The sequence below is a fragment of the Sturnus vulgaris genome, chromosome Z, assembly GCF_052056855.1.
Source record: "Sturnus vulgaris isolate bStuVul1 chromosome Z, bStuVul1.hap1, whole genome shotgun sequence".
In the NCBI taxonomy this organism is placed as follows: domain Eukaryota; kingdom Metazoa; phylum Chordata; class Aves; order Passeriformes; family Sturnidae; genus Sturnus; species Sturnus vulgaris.
The window spans coordinates 70,213,891-70,229,687 of NC_142283.1; the positions used below are offsets into that span (position 1 = coordinate 70,213,891).

Below are 15,797 nucleotides of genomic sequence, written 5' to 3' on the forward strand. Positions count from 1 at the left end.
GTATTCTTAATATTCGTGTTAACTTCAAAGAAGTAGCATGTTGAAAAGAGTAAATTGAACTCACTGATCTTCTGTAGAAGTCTGATTAAATAATTTGTGGAATATGTTAAACTTGAGGAGAGCCAGTTTCTCTCATCTATTCACCATTGGAAGCAACAAAACTGATATAGACATGTATATATGTATGAGTGTATGCATATATGAAAAATATGGGACGGAGGTTAAGGATGAGAACAATCAGGAAAGAGAAACAATCATGTCACTCACAAACTACAAAGGAAGGTGGGGAGATTGAAGGAAAATTCAGGAATAATATCTAAAGTTTGGATTAAAGAAGTTTGGAATAGTCCAGAGTAATTATAATAGTGTGTGGTTTCACAGACACTCGATAAACGTTAAGTAGTCAAGAGCAAGCAAATGTTTACCATAAGACTGCCCAAAGACAAAAGCTCCAGGATGATAAAAGGAAATCAAGAACACTGCTCCTGGAGGTGAGACATCAACAAGTTTGCACCAACAAAAGTTCCTCTAACTGACTGGAGAAGAGTAGGACACAGAGGAGAACTGTTCAGCACAAATGTCTCAGCTTCATCCTCAGTTAGGATGTTGTAACTTCCTAAGCACTTCAGCTAAGTGAACTGAAGCTCAGCTGTTCTTCCGGTCTCTGCACCCTTGAAGAGGGTGGAATGCCATTACAGAGGAAGTAAGTTTTTGTATGTTAATCAATATTTTATGTTCCAAAAAAAAGTTAGATTATGAAGCGCTACCTTGTCCATAATGCCCATTGCCTTGATTTTTGCAGATTCACTACCCAACTCACTAAGCTGATGTTTGCCCAGTAGCAATTCCTGTGGAATCTCATCATCATCACCTGTAGGAAAAAAAAAACCAACATAAAAACTTAATAACTACATTTCTAATAAGACTTCTAGAAAATCAGTATTTTTTATTCCAAGATGAAAAAGCTAACTGGAAAAGAAGACTTCATTGTCCAAATAGCCAGCATCTAATAATTTCAAATAATTAGCATCCAACAAAAACTGATGATACCTTTTGGTTTTGTTGAAACAATTAATATTTGTTAAGTATGACTGGCTCTGAAATACCATTTAAGAGCCTAACATGAGGCATGCACATCTGAAAGTCATAAACTAAAAATTTTGAAAATAGAAAAACCCGTTTATTGCAGTACTTGTGCCATTATTTTCCATTCAGTAAAATAAATCTTAAACTACTGTAGCCCTAAAGTTCAAATCTGGGCAAGAGCAGTAGATGAAAAACACATATGAAATTAAGCAACTTGGGATAATCTGGGTCTTAATTGTATTTAACCTTAAACAAAAATCATGTTACCAGACACAGAAAGATCCAATGACTTCACTTCTAAGTTCGAAGTTGCATACACTATGGCTTTAAAAGCTACAGAAACTTGTTTACTATGCCACTCCCCTTGTTTTAATCCTGTGACAAAGATGGTAGGAAAAATATTAATGAATATTCTATTATCCATTCCAAAAGAAAGTCACCTTTGGCAAGGTGAACTACTTCCTTAGACACTTAACTAAGGAGGCTGTTTTTCCACTAAAATAGGTAAGTGATTCAGCGTCTTAGCCATAAATTCACAAGGACTCTGCTGTCTGAATTGGATACTCATATCTGCATATAGCAGATGTGTAATTATGTGTCTCAGATCATTCCTGGCTGAGAATCATCTTGTTTACATGTTTGACAGAAGGTAACACCCTAATGACATCCCAAAGAAGTATCCCTTCCACTCCTAGGGGACTACTCATTATGATTTATGCCCCTTTTGGATTCTGCACAGAGGAGGAAGAAGGATCTTCTTCAGGCAAGCAGCAAGTGAAACTGGAAAGGTAAAGGCCACCATTCAAGGTGAAAGCCATATAAATCCAGCATGCCCTAGCAAGTTATCACATGAAATTAAATCACCATGAAGGAAGTTCAAAATTACAGTTTTTTATCAGGTTTCTAACTGAGGCAAGCATTTTGAAAATTTCTGATGTATTACCAAAAGCTGTAAAATCCATGTCTTCCAGATTTTCCAAAATATTCTCTATTGAAGCAGTAAACCTTTTGAAGGTTGAAGAATCCATCATTTCTGGTGAAAAAAAGGGGAAATTCTTAAACAATTATCTTAAATGTAAAGCAGAAAATACAAACTGTAGAAAATAAATCTTCTAAAATTACCTTCAGGTGTTAGTTTAGGTTCATAAGCTTTCCTCTTCTTCTGTTTTTCTTTCTTCTTCATTTTTCTAGCCACTAGTTAAGAGAATAAGGAGTAAAACAAACACTTTCTCAAAACTTTAAGAAAGGATTATTTACAGTTCTTACACATGTACTCAATACTGAATGCAATGATGTCCATTTAAAAATGTTTAACATACCCACTAAAAAAGCACTAGTATTATAGAATAAAATTAAATCCTTATAGTGATCAGTTACCCTCACTGAGGCTAGGAGGAGAAGAATAATCATCCATGTCGGAGTCATCGGGACTGCGATTACGGTAGCGGCCACTACCAGAAATCCTCCTTCCTTCATGATAATGCCCACTTCTCCTGTGGTCAGCAGAACTTCTTCTGTCATGTTCTTCATACTCCCAAGCTTCATCTCTATCCTTTTTGTGTCTCTTTCGAGAAGCTAGAAATAAATGCATTTTCATTTTAAACACAAAACTCACACTTTTAATAGTTCAAAATCGAACATTTTTAAACATTTGAAAGATGTGCAGATGTAGGGCTTAGGGAATGGTCTACTAGTGGAATTTGACTTAGTTGTATGATTGGACTTGATGGTCACAAAGGTCCCAAATGATTCTATGACTTGCAAGTTCAACACTTGTATAGCTGTTCTCTAAGTCAAATGGACACTAAAGTTATCAGATACAATTATGGATTATTTATTTTAATGTTTTCTTTTGAATTACAGAAAAACTCTGCTTGAAACTGGCAAAGATCCCAGAAAACATTTAAAAATACTAATTTACAGGGCATTTGTCTTTTTAAAAGCAAAGTAAGCAAAGTTTGAAAAGTCAAAATAAGTTTCATCCTTTTATAAGAGAATATTGAGATAATTTCCTCAGTTATCCAAATTGTGACTGTTACTGGGTCTCCATATTCCAGTTCAGTGATTGCCTTGCCCATCTAACAAAGCTCCAATGCTCTAACCAAGTTCCAATGAGACTTGGAGAGACTTGGAGACTATTTTCTAAAATATATTCTGTTTTGCCAAGACAACTAAAATTTTACTTGGTATATAATGCAGGAAATTTGTGTAAAGGAGAAAGCTGGAGTCACAATTCTGGGCCAAACAGCTACCCTCTATCGCAGATAGTTATTCTAACTAATTTTCATGCAGGACCAAAAAGCCCAGCAAAATGAATGTTGAAGAAGTTGGAGTAAATATTGAATACAGATATTTGGTGGAAATAAAATAGGGGAGCAGATTAAATGTTCTCTGTTACTATGAAAGAAAGTCTTTCAGAGAAAGTATGTTTTGAAGTTGACAGAGTGCTCAGTTTTAACAGAAAAGGAAATGGATGAGGAGGTAGCTTCCTCCATGAAATCAGCCAGCTCTTCATTTTTTAACACAATCAGCTAACTGACCTACCAAAGAGATGTCTAATACAGACTGTACTGTAAAGATCAAAACACTTCCAAAATATCACATTCTAGACTGGCAGTGTTTATTGCCAGTTTATTGCTTCTGGACCTGCATATAACAGTCCTGATATCGTGTGTCTCTAAGAAAGTCTTCTTGCTATGACTGCATATAAGGTTGTGTCTGAGCAGGATGGCTCATAGTATTTATACAGAACTGAAACTGAACTGAGAAGTTCTTACCACACAGGTTATAGTCAATAGTCAGCCCAGGATCAGAATTAATAAAAATAACCCCTAAGGGAACACTTCTCTTTTGCAATGAACCCTAGAGGTTTCAAATTCCAATAAAGTAATAGAGGTGGTCCAAGCCTTTAACGTATTAAGTCAGTTCAGGCTTCAAGCTGTCCTACATCTGGATCAGATTTCCTTCTGGGAAAGTATAGCATGTTCAGGATGGCAGAGGTACTAGCACAGCCTAAAATAGTTGAGAGAGTTAACTGTGACTGAAGAAATGGTGAGCCATCTGGGACCACTCAGTGGGTATGAAATTGGCTGGATAGTCACACTCAAAGAGTTGAGGGTCAATGGCTTGATGGTCAAATGGAGACCGATGACAAGTGAAGTCCCTTAGGGGTCAGTCAGTGTTGGGGCCAGCACTGTAACATCTTTGTGACACTGACAGTGAGACTGAGGGCACTCTCAGCAGGCTGCAGATGACACAGAGCTGCGTGGTGCATTGGAGGGAATGGATGCTATCCAGAGGGGAGGGATTATGACAGGCTCTAGAGGTTAGCCTCTGTGAACTCTTTCACAAGGACATGGAGTCCTAGGACAAGGGGTAACGAGTTGAAACTGCAAGAGGGTAGGTGCAGATCAGAGATCAGAAAGAAATTCTTTAGGTGAGGGTGGTGAGGCAGTGAGCAGGTTGTCCAGTGAAGCCATGGATGCAACATGCCTAGAAATATTCAAGGTTGGGCTGGACAGGGCCCTGAGCAACCTGGCCTAGTGAAGCATTCCCATCCATGGCAGGGAGGTTGGGACTAGATGACCTTTAAAGTTGCTTCCTAACCCTAACTTGAACCACTCTATGATTCCTAATTATACTGGAGAAGAAAGTTAAGAGTTCTATGGGAAAAGGCTTTACACAACTGATTCCTTTACCCCATGAGACAGTGTTCTGTGAAGGCAGACGGCTCTTTCTGCAGTTTAAAAATCATCCGTAACTAAGCTCAGTAGGATGAATTCTGACCCCAGTTACATCTCCACAAGACTAGTAGCTTCCAATATTGCTTTCTGACAGAATTTTTGACCAGTTTATCAATGTTGCATGACAAAACAGAATGTATTACAGTTCTGCTAGCTCTACAAGACAAATAACTTGAACATAGGAGCAGCTATTCACAATCACTGCTCTACTGTATTTATTTTGAAGTCAGTAAAATTGACTAAAAAATTAAGTATTAATAACATTTCAAGAGTTAGGATCGATTTTATACATAAATAAATACTATTTGGAATAAAACCACACAATTTCCTTCCAAATTCTGCCAAACATATATGCAATATCACATTTAGTAATTACTGTAAAAGAATGACTTCATCAATCTTGAATTTCTCATGATTTAGTTTAATGGCATGTCCCTTCTTAATGAAATATTCAAAGAAACTCCACTTTCTCTACACCAATCACTATTTCATGTTTAAGTTCAGTTTTAGACAAACAATAATAGTTAAGAAACATGTATTTGTAACAATACAAATCTATTCAGTATACTTGCCACAAATCTTTCACTTTTGAATGTTTTGTCTTGTTTTAAATTTAATTCAGTTCTACAGTATTCTTTAAGAAATAGCATAATTTATTTTTAAACCAGATGAAATCACTAAATTGATTAGAATGATGGCCAGATCTCTTGAGTGGATATAATGAAACTAGAATTCTTCATCAAGGCAGATAATTATTGTGAAAGTTTTTCTTAACTTGTTCTATTTTGTATTTAAGAATTTCAACGGCCATTATGACTAATATATAGATAAAGTATTTGAAATTTTTGACAATTCTCTCCATTCCCAACCAACTTAAAAAACTTTTCTTAGTGAATTTATTTTTTTCATCCACTGTTCCAAATTATCATCATACACATGTGATATGATATGGCAAACAGAGAATATAGAATTCCTTAATGAAGCAAGTCATCATTAATCCTTTGCCATGATTTAGGCTGATTACAATTTACCTCAAAACTTAACATTCATGCAAAGAGAAGCATTATACCGTTGTAGCTAAAAGGGAAAACAAACAAACAGAAGGACATTCTTTTCAGTTTCTATGATAAAAATCAAAGGTTACAGCGTTAAAATTTTTGTGTGGAAAAACACAGTGTATATGTTGGATGAAAACTTGAAACATACTAAGAAGCAGAATAAAAAAAAATTTCTCTTTTGGACCTTAAGAAATACTAAACCCCAAAATATTATATTTTATGAAAGTTCATGAAGATGTTTCTATAAACGAAGGCGCAAAAGAAAAAGATCATTATAAGCAAGATTACTTCTCAAGCTAACAGGTTTCTCCTGTAGCCCTGCGTAGCTACACAGCTCAGACTGACCTGATTCACTTAGTTCTAACAGTTTATTTCCAGTGCTGGTTAACTGTACACCATAGAAACTAACCAACTACACTTCTAATCAACAAGTAGGAAATATCTTCCTAACTTACAGGCAAATAACGATTTTTTTTTCCTTAGGAACTTTATTCAATTGCACAGCAAAATTCTAAATAGAAGCTTCCTCTCTTCCTTTGAAAACAGTTAATTCAAGAATAGTATAAGCAGCAAATGGTATTTTGAGAATTCGTGAAGAACAACTTCTGTTTTTCAAGGAATATGACAAGAGAAATACTAGACAAAATATTTTTAGAAACTTCTGTGCAGTAAGATTCCCAATTTATTATGTTGTAAAAATCCAAGGGGGGATCTTTCACTTTTCTTATCAATAAAACTAAAAATAATTCAAGAATTTATTTAATGAAATTTCACTCTGCATACACTTGTATGTAAATTCTTTGCTTCTTTACAGGATATTTTCCTTAATCTGAATAGTTAGAAATGTTTTATGGTGCAACTGAAAAGAAAAAAAAAATCTAGGGAGTAGTTTCCAGTAAAGTAATTAGGAAAATAAATTTAACAATTCACTGCTTTTCATCTTGAATGACAAATTGCAATCAAGTAATTCTTCTTTTAGATGAGAAACAAGGATTCTTGGCCAGGCAGTCGTCAGGACAGCAAATTTAAGACTGTATGTTTTATGGTAGCCAACTTTAAAAAATGTGTATCTTTTTGTAAAAACAAAATATTAGCTTTTTTTACCTTAAGGAACAGAATTATGTACTACTTACATTCAAAAGCTTCTTCACTGTCATTATCTTCGTCAGAACTGATTTCAGCATATTTTGGTTTCTCATTAACTGTGCTACGTTTGCGCTTGTTCATTTTCACACGTTCACAAAGTGGCATGGTGGATTCAATTTCTGCCAGGAGCTCAGGAGGCAACTCCTTTAACACTGACTGATCTATGCTACCTATTAGTGGAGAGTAAGAAGAGCAAATGTGAACCTGAAGATAAAAAAGAGGGCCCAAAACTACAATACTTTCTCAGGAACCACTTACAGGATAACCACCAACAATCAGTTAGATCACAGTTAGAGAGACATGAATGTATTTGACAGCCTTTTTTAAGCTTCACACTACAATTAGAAATAATAACACAATAAATTGGATACACATTTCCTTCAATAAAATATTTTGTCAGACATTAAAATGAATTACCTTTGAATCACCATTTGAATTACCTTTGTAGAATGATATCCTTGATCTACTCCACAAAATCTAGTCTTAATTCATTTCATCCTCTGAATTTATCAGGTTTTGTAACAGTTATAAGTAAATTATGGATTCTTAGTGCCTCATTAACATCTCTGTTTAGTATCATTCATAGTAATTGGTGTACACAAGACAGTAATTCCTTTTCCAGCAAAAAGAGACAACCAATGGCAAAACTTGAGAGGTTATATCCCTAAATACAGGCCAAATCATTGACAGCACGACTTTTGCTTCAGATTTTTTCTTATCTTCTACTGGTAGTTTGATGATGCAACACAAATTGTTGCTTGATTTTTTTAACAAAACAAAATTGAAACAATTTTATTTAATACAGACAAACAGCTAGATGAACCACAAATGAGGTTTCTTTGCCACAGTAATAAATAGATAGACAATATCACACCATTCTTATAATTTTGAAACCAAGATTAAACCAATGGGCAGTCAGAATGGAGCAGATTTGCAGGCAAAATTTTTCCAGTGGACACAAGGAAACCAAATTAATTCAGAAGTATTTATTTGGGTTTTGTTTATTTGATGTCTTATTTTTATTTATTGAAGGACCTATTACACAGATTTTCAGATTGTCAGACTAAACTAAACTGTTAATTCTTTTCCAGCAACAGAAGAAACTTTTTTGTCGTAAGTGCCTCTCTCTCCTTCCCAATGCATACTATGTTATTTAGAGAGGATACTATCTCCAAATTACTATACACACACATTCCTCCAAAAAATCCCTATCTCCTGGACGATAATATACTTTTAAATTGCATTCACTGCATCACTGCACTAACTTTCTAAAACTTCTTCCTATTTTTGTGTTTGTATCCTAACTGCTAATGCAAGAAAGTCTTTGGAATTTTTTCCTTTCTCTCTTTAAACATCTTTAATTGGAATTAGAAGTGTCTTACTATGAGATTCCAGCATCAAAATATATTCTGCATGTCATCTAAGTGCATTTTAAAAAACAATTTAAATTCAAATATTGGGGTTTTTGAAGCAACGTAGTAAATCATATACAATAAAGTGATAGTTAAAGTTTTCTCTGCCTCCCTCACATTGTGCTCACTGTTACCTATTTGAGTTAGGTTGCCATCCTTATACAATCACCATGTACCAAAGCTACCTAAATTATCAATGTTGTTTTTGAAAATGCTGAAAAGCATTTCGTGGTGTGGTTGGCCGTGTTTCTTGGTTAATGATAAATTTTGTGGGCTATGCACTTGATTTCAGACAGGTAGAAGTATGGCAGCACGGGCAGACCCTTTCCTCTGTGTGTACCAGCAGCTGACTGGATGACAGCCAGATCCAGGCTGGATGTTGCAGAGCTGTGCACCTGAGCACTGTGTCCCCATATTTTGTCTGCATGAAGAGCTTACATCCAGCCCCAGAACGCAGAAAAACTTACATATACAGTTTTAAGACAATTTCCACAGATGAAATTCATTCAGGGCTGTAAATCCAGGTTCTCCAATATGTATTTTCAATTTTATGCCCATTCGTAATCTTAATAAGATGAGCAGGACTACACACATAGCATGAAGTCTACAATAAATCTGGCCAAACAAAAACATTGCAAAAGACAGCTACAAGTACATTAACAAGTTGCATTAAATCCTCAAATAACAAACGAAATTCATGGGCTATTCTATTGTCTCCTAGGAATATCTGTTCTTGCTTTCTTGTCTCACTGATTTTTCATTTTGTACTCATTCTTTAAATAGAAATCAAAAATCATAGCATTCATTAGGCATAAGTGAAAAAAATTGACTACTGATTTTATTTCTGTCTCAAAAGTTTCAAGTTTCTGTTTTTCAAGTGCTAAATTCAACAATTTCTTGATTTGCACTCTCTTCTGTTACAGATATTTCAGATTACTATTTCAGATATTACTATTTCAGATACAAGCTTACCCATTTTTCCTTTATTAGGAAATAGGTAAAGCTTACTTTATTCAAGTAGGGAACAGCAGAAAAGAGAACAATAGAATTATTATAAAACTCTCTATAAGCTATCACTGAAGTTTTTCTTTCCCCGAAGTAAGTGTGCCACATACCCAGTTTTCTTAGCTGCTGAGGATTGTAAACAACCAGCTATAGAGTTTTACTTATGTGGGATACAAAGGAGTTAAGCATGACTGTACACATAGGAACAATTCCAATATACATGGAGAAGGATTTATCATCCTTTCTGAAGAAAATCAGATATATCAGATGTCAATACAGATATTCTATACTTTTGGTCAAGTCAAGAGCTTGTTAATATTTAGTTTACTGTATTAATCATACTATCTTGGGCAGCCCAAAAATAACTAGAAATATCTTACTAAATTCCTTCTTTCGTATCTCCTATTTTATAATGTAGGCACTATTTTTTTTTCAGAGTGGTAAAGAAATACTTACAAGAATCTAGTTCATCTAAGAATCCAGTCACATGGCAATAAGAATTAGGATATAAAACACATGCTAATGCCTATTCAGTTTATGGGAAACTTTGCTAAAATGATTAATAGAGTATGTAACACAACCTCTTTAAAAACTAGAAATCCATATAAAATCACTTTCAATTCTCCATTTTTCTGCTAAGTTTGCTAAGACCCAGTACCTGCTTCCATGTCTTCACTTTATTCAGTTACATTTGGCTCTAGCATGCATGGCTTTTAAATAGTAAAGAGGAAGTAACTTTGTTAAAATGTTACTTGATAATCTAATAGAACACTCAAATATCTTGCTGAAGGATTGTCAGCATCAATGTAAAAACTCCATTTTCTGCAATATGTATGATCAGTGTACACCATATGCCTGAAATGAGACTACAGGCATGTGTATTCTTCAGATGTCATTTACACATAATTTCAAAACTTCCGCAACTATTAAAGCAAACAACCAAAAAAACCCCCCAAAATGCAGACAAAAAGTACCATCATAACAAAATCTTTTTCTTAAGGCCAGGAAGAGCATTCTAACAAACTCCACACTGGTGAGACTGAAAGGAAGACACAGAAGAACAATTCATTTCAAAGAAATGCATACATGAACAGTCACTTCTACAGTGCTTCTCCAAACATATGCAATGCTATCTACAATTTACATGCAAGTTACTTGTCAGAGAAGAACAAATTCTTGGTTTGGCTTGATTGCTATAATCAAAAAGTTTCTAAGGAAAGATATTAATGAATCTTCATCTACTATTCAATATCCAACTGACCCTTAAGAATGTGTTTTCTCACCAAGCATTTCTTTACAAAATATAATACAGTTAAAGATCAATCAGAGAACTTCAGTGAGAAATTAGTTAGTCTGTAAGCCTGGTCCCATATCTTATTATAGTCTGGGAAGCTTTTCAGAGGGTTTTACTATGTATAGTAGAAAAATTTCTGTAAGTATCTACAGGATGTAGCATTTCTCTTTTCCACGTACGGCTTAAAAAACTAACGGAAAAGAACAGATCTAATTCACAGTTCAATATTGTGCTTTGCAGCTTCAGCTTTATTAGATTTAGCTAATATTTATGCATATGTTCTTTAGAAAGATCCAGTAACACTTTGTGTTGACTTTGCAAGTCAAATAGATCTTCCTGATCCAGGTTGATCATCCTTCAAGAGAGGCTAAACATTAAAATAAGGTAAAATCCTTATGAACTTCTGCTGGGTCCATTCTATATGGACAGCACAATTATTTTTTGACATAATAATCTGTGTTCATATTAGCACATATTAGGCTTGATGTAACAACTTTCAAACAAGCACCTATGTAAAAGAGGATAATTCTTACTGATGCTTAGGTAAGCTTTCCAGGATCAGAGAGGCTGTTCCTGTCATGAAATCAAAACTAACACGAATAATGACTTATCTTTGCTTTTTAAACCTTGAAAAATAAATGCATGGTTTAAATCCAATCTTGGTACAATTTCCTGTGAACTACGAGCCATCGAGATTAAAATAGCATTAGAAATCTAAACACTGAATTGCTACTTTCATAACTATGAGACAGTTAATACAGTGGAAACATAAATACTATCTTTTCTATTTCTGTGAACTAATTGTCTGCAATAAACAGAACTGCAGTTAATGCAAATTCATTTTTGTAATCTCTCTACATATCTTGATTTTTAAATGAAACTTTTTCCAACTATGAAGACATTATAAGAAAGAACACGCAAGAGTCTGATAGGGTTATAATGCCACCTGTTTGGGGTAAGGATATGAATCTTCCCATTTCTGTTTGACCACCGAATTTGTATACTAGAGAACTGTCACTCATCTTCACTTGGACATTAGAAATAAACCCCTACTGACTGCAGCTCAACTTTGCCCTCTTCTTGTTCTTTTTTTTGCCACAAGAGATATTACCTGCTACTGGACTTTTCTTATTTTGCCAATGACTAATATATCCAGTCTTGTTATTATTCCACAGAGACTAAGCTCACCTTCCTTAAACATCCTCTCTGAGCATTTGATAAAGGATATTCCTCCCTTTTCTAATAAAATCTTACAGTCTAACTTTTGTCTTATGTCAGGCATATATATACAGGGAAGGAAAGCAGTTTTTTTCCGGATTAGCTCAACCAAACTTCAAGCCTGTGTTAAATGAAATAAAATATCCTTATTCCTTATTCTTATAAGAAAAGTGCTGCTATCTCGTTGACTAACCATGTCACTGTAGCTACAAAAGCAGAGAATTGAAGGTTAAATTTACAGGAAATATTCATGCAGATACGGTTGTGTTTAGATAAGGAACTAAAAGAAAAAAAAAAAAAAGAAAGGATAGCGATATTTCCCTATGTTATAAACTGTTTAGAAAATAAATGCCCTTCTAAATTAGCTAACTAGTGCGACAGTAATAGCATTGAGGCACTGGAATGCAAAGGGCCACATGAGTGCCTATAAACTGATGCAAATGTTGTGGTTAAAGCTGAAAAATCTTTCATTCTTTCTCAAGTGTGCAAATTTAATGATATAATTTCCACCAGATTCTCCCTTAAAATGCTCCAGTGTGTTCTTTATATGGTGCACTGTGCCCTCGGTGATCAGTCTGCTGCCCACCAACTTCACATCTGTCAAAATAATTTTGTTCCCTGAACAGTTTCAGGAACAGAAGGGGAAAGAAACAGGGAAATCCCAGTTAAGTTTTGAGAAGGATACATCTGCTCCATCTGCTTCCATCTGCATATGATGGAAGTTCCGCTTTTATCTCAATACCCTATCATCAGTTGAAAAACATGATCAAATGAATACTGGTGAAAACAAATGGAATAGTACATTTACACCAGCAGCTTTTCTCTTTCCCCTCCCCTTCACTGCTGTAAAGCTTATGGAAGGGTACACAGCTACATCCTACAGAATGTATCCAAAAGGATATAACCTTCTATTGAGTGCCTTACCCTCATCTTTTGACTGCATAAATGAAGGGATAACTCCAGAGCCCACCTCACATACACTTATGCCAGAAAAGGGGTGGGAAACCGAGATGACCTCACCACCACCGAAGGGGCTGCTTGTACAGGAATTCTCTGCTGCAATCAATTCAGCAGAATGGAGAAAGGTAGTGTTAGGGAAAAGTCCTACATTTCATGGAACCTGCTCTAACAAATATTTTAAAACAATCCTTCTTCATCAAAAAGTTTCAGATTCCCTCCTTTTACTCCAGTCCTTAGCTCTGGCCTTGAAAGATGGGACCCCAACTTGCTAATCAGAGAAGGATCTGGACATGGCAGCAGAATAATTCCGTGATACAACAGAGGTCATCATTAACCACAGCTAACAAACATAGATTCAAAAAGAATTTTACAATAGTACTAAACACTCTGAGAAGAAATAGACATTCTTAGAAGGAGGGAAGAGATTTCAAGAGGGAACTCTGAAATATCCAGGCAGAGAGCAGGAAATACATCCAACACACACTCTCCCAAGATGCCAAAAGAACTCACATTTACATTGGCATCAATGATGGACTCAAGTATCTGATTGCTGTAGCAACTGCTGGCCTTACTGCTGACTTTTTGTCTGCATAGAAATGGATTAAAGGAGGCTAGAGCAGTCTAGTTTTCCAAGATGCTGTACAAAAAATAAAGCAGTACTCAGAATAAAAAGGAGCAAGGTTGGCAATTGAAATAAATGTAATGCTACACAAACTCCCTTGCTTTTTTGAATAAGTGTTGGGGGGTGGTTTTGAATTTTGCTGTCATTTCTTTTGAACATATGCATTGAAATTTTGGTCAACTCAATTTATTGTTTTTAGAAGTTAAGGTATTTTGTACAGTTGCAATTATCTGCTAATATTCTTCTGTTAAAACCCCTTCAGCACTCAAAAGGGGCTTATAAAAAAAAGATGGAGGGTGTCTTATTACACTGGCAGATAGCATTAGGATAAGGGGGAACAGCTTTAGACCAACAGAGGAGATTTAGTTCAGGTGTTGGAAGTAAGTTCTTTACTGAGAGGGTGGTGAGGTACTGGAACAAATTGCCCAGAAAGATTGTGGGTGCCCCATCCCTGGCAGTGTTCAAGGCCACGCTGGATGGGGCTTTGAGCAACCTGATCAAGTGTAAGGTGTCCCTGCCCATGGCAGGAGGCTGGAAAGAGATGATCTTTATGATAATTTCTAGCCCAAGCCATTCGTTGACCCTATGATGATTAATGCTTGGGATCTGAAATTTATGACTAATGTATTTTTTTCAGCCATATATTCTGGTTGTTTGCTGAACCTGAGACAAAAAACCTTAATCAAGTGAAATCAATTATTCCTCAGAATTTCTCTTTTCATAAAACAAAAACTTCTATATAAGGAATATAATACAGCCAAAAACTTTGCAGAGAATAAGCAAACAAAACCCATTATTTTACATCTCATCTGTGACTTCTAGGCATACCAAGAAGACCTGTGTATTTTTCTTGTTATTGAATAGAAAGAGTCTCACTCCTTATCATTGAAAATACTGCATGAAGCTACTAGCTTTGCTTCTTCAGGATAACAATTACATAAGGAACAACAACAAAAGATCGCTGATGCTTTAGCTTTAAATATAAAATAGTGCAGGAAAATTGCTTGGAAGATAATTAAACAGAATGTATATTTAAGGAAAAGTTATTCAATGCAAACAACAGTTCAGTAATTTGAAATTTTTCTGTTTGCTGGTAGTATTCCCACAGAGCAAAAATAAACTCCAAATTTCAAGTAAACATTTTAGATTTTCTTACATGAATAGAGTCACCTAGAACAGCCGAAAATACTGAGCAACAGAAAAGTTAATTCTCCAGAAGCAAATATGAGGTTTTTTGGTATTTGTATTTAGTCAAATTTTCCCTTTGGCTAGACGAAAATTCAAGCCAAAAAATTTCAAGTACATATCCCTGTACCTAAGACAAGATTAATATCCACCTTCAGGTCCTTAGACACATGAACAAGTCTGCATTGCATACTGTAATTGACATCAGACAAATTGCTGGGCCACATTTACACATTGCAATGCATTGTTGCAAAAATTATTTACGCAAAATAGCCTTAGCTATTCTCAGAAGTAAGAGGAACTCAATCAAGCATCCACGTCCATGAACCAAGAGCAGTTTCAGACTTTCAAGAAACTGTTCTGACAAATTAGGCAATGAATATGTATCACTTACATGTGCCAAAGTAATTTTTCAAAAATCAGCTAATGAAACAATGCACTCCTAAATCTCCAAGCTGACAAATCATCATATTTCAAACAAATTAAAGTAAAATGAAATTAGTGGGTTGGGTCAAATTCATTGTTTTTGCTAAGAATTCGATGTGACACGTGCAAAGTTCATTTTTCCTATCCAAAAAAATACTGTAGAAGCAAGAATCAAAATATTTACCTTAGTTGCAACGTCTAAAGTGGAAACAAATAGCAGGAAAGCAGCTATCAGGCAACGCTCTGTGCTGAAAATGTTACCTCTATTACCAGTAACAGGTCAACAAAAGGAATTACTCCAGAGTGCAGTAGCTGATTCCTGCTGTGTACCAATACCAGCTTATCCAACATCTACTTCTGAAAAACTAGCATAAAAAATTAAGGCCCCGGAGAATATGCACCATGCCTGCACAAATCCTAGCGACCTTCTTGAATGGCTCAGAAACATCATACCTTAAAATTCCCTGCAAGTACGAGCAAAACCATACCAGTGCAAAGCACATTGGAGAAATCAGATCTTCCTAGACTTTAACAAGTTCTATATAGACTTTTAACTAAATGATGCGTGGAATATTTTTCAAAATGTGAACCTCTTAATCCAGAAAAAAAACCAAAATAATCGGGGCTTAATGAACAAAGTAC

General features: G+C 35.2%; 1 protein-coding gene across 4 annotated transcripts in view; it reads right to left on the reverse strand.

Annotated features, from left to right (window-relative positions):
• NIPBL (NIPBL cohesin loading factor) overlaps nucleotides 1-15,797 on the reverse strand; it is a 139,575-nt gene that overhangs the window by 35,045 nt on the left and 88,733 nt on the right. For all 4 annotated transcript variants that reach the window (XM_014875485.2, XM_014875486.2, XM_014875482.2 and 1 more), the window contains 5 exons: nucleotides 7,021-7,203; nucleotides 2,464-2,661; nucleotides 2,209-2,280; nucleotides 2,030-2,119; nucleotides 768-871 (listed from right to left, as the gene is read on the reverse strand). In XM_014875485.2, the coding sequence (XP_014730971.1) occupies nucleotides 768-871; nucleotides 2,030-2,119; nucleotides 2,209-2,280; nucleotides 2,464-2,661; nucleotides 7,021-7,203 (647 nt within the window). The remainder of the gene's footprint in view (nucleotides 1-767; nucleotides 872-2,029; nucleotides 2,120-2,208; nucleotides 2,281-2,463; nucleotides 2,662-7,020; nucleotides 7,204-15,797) is intronic.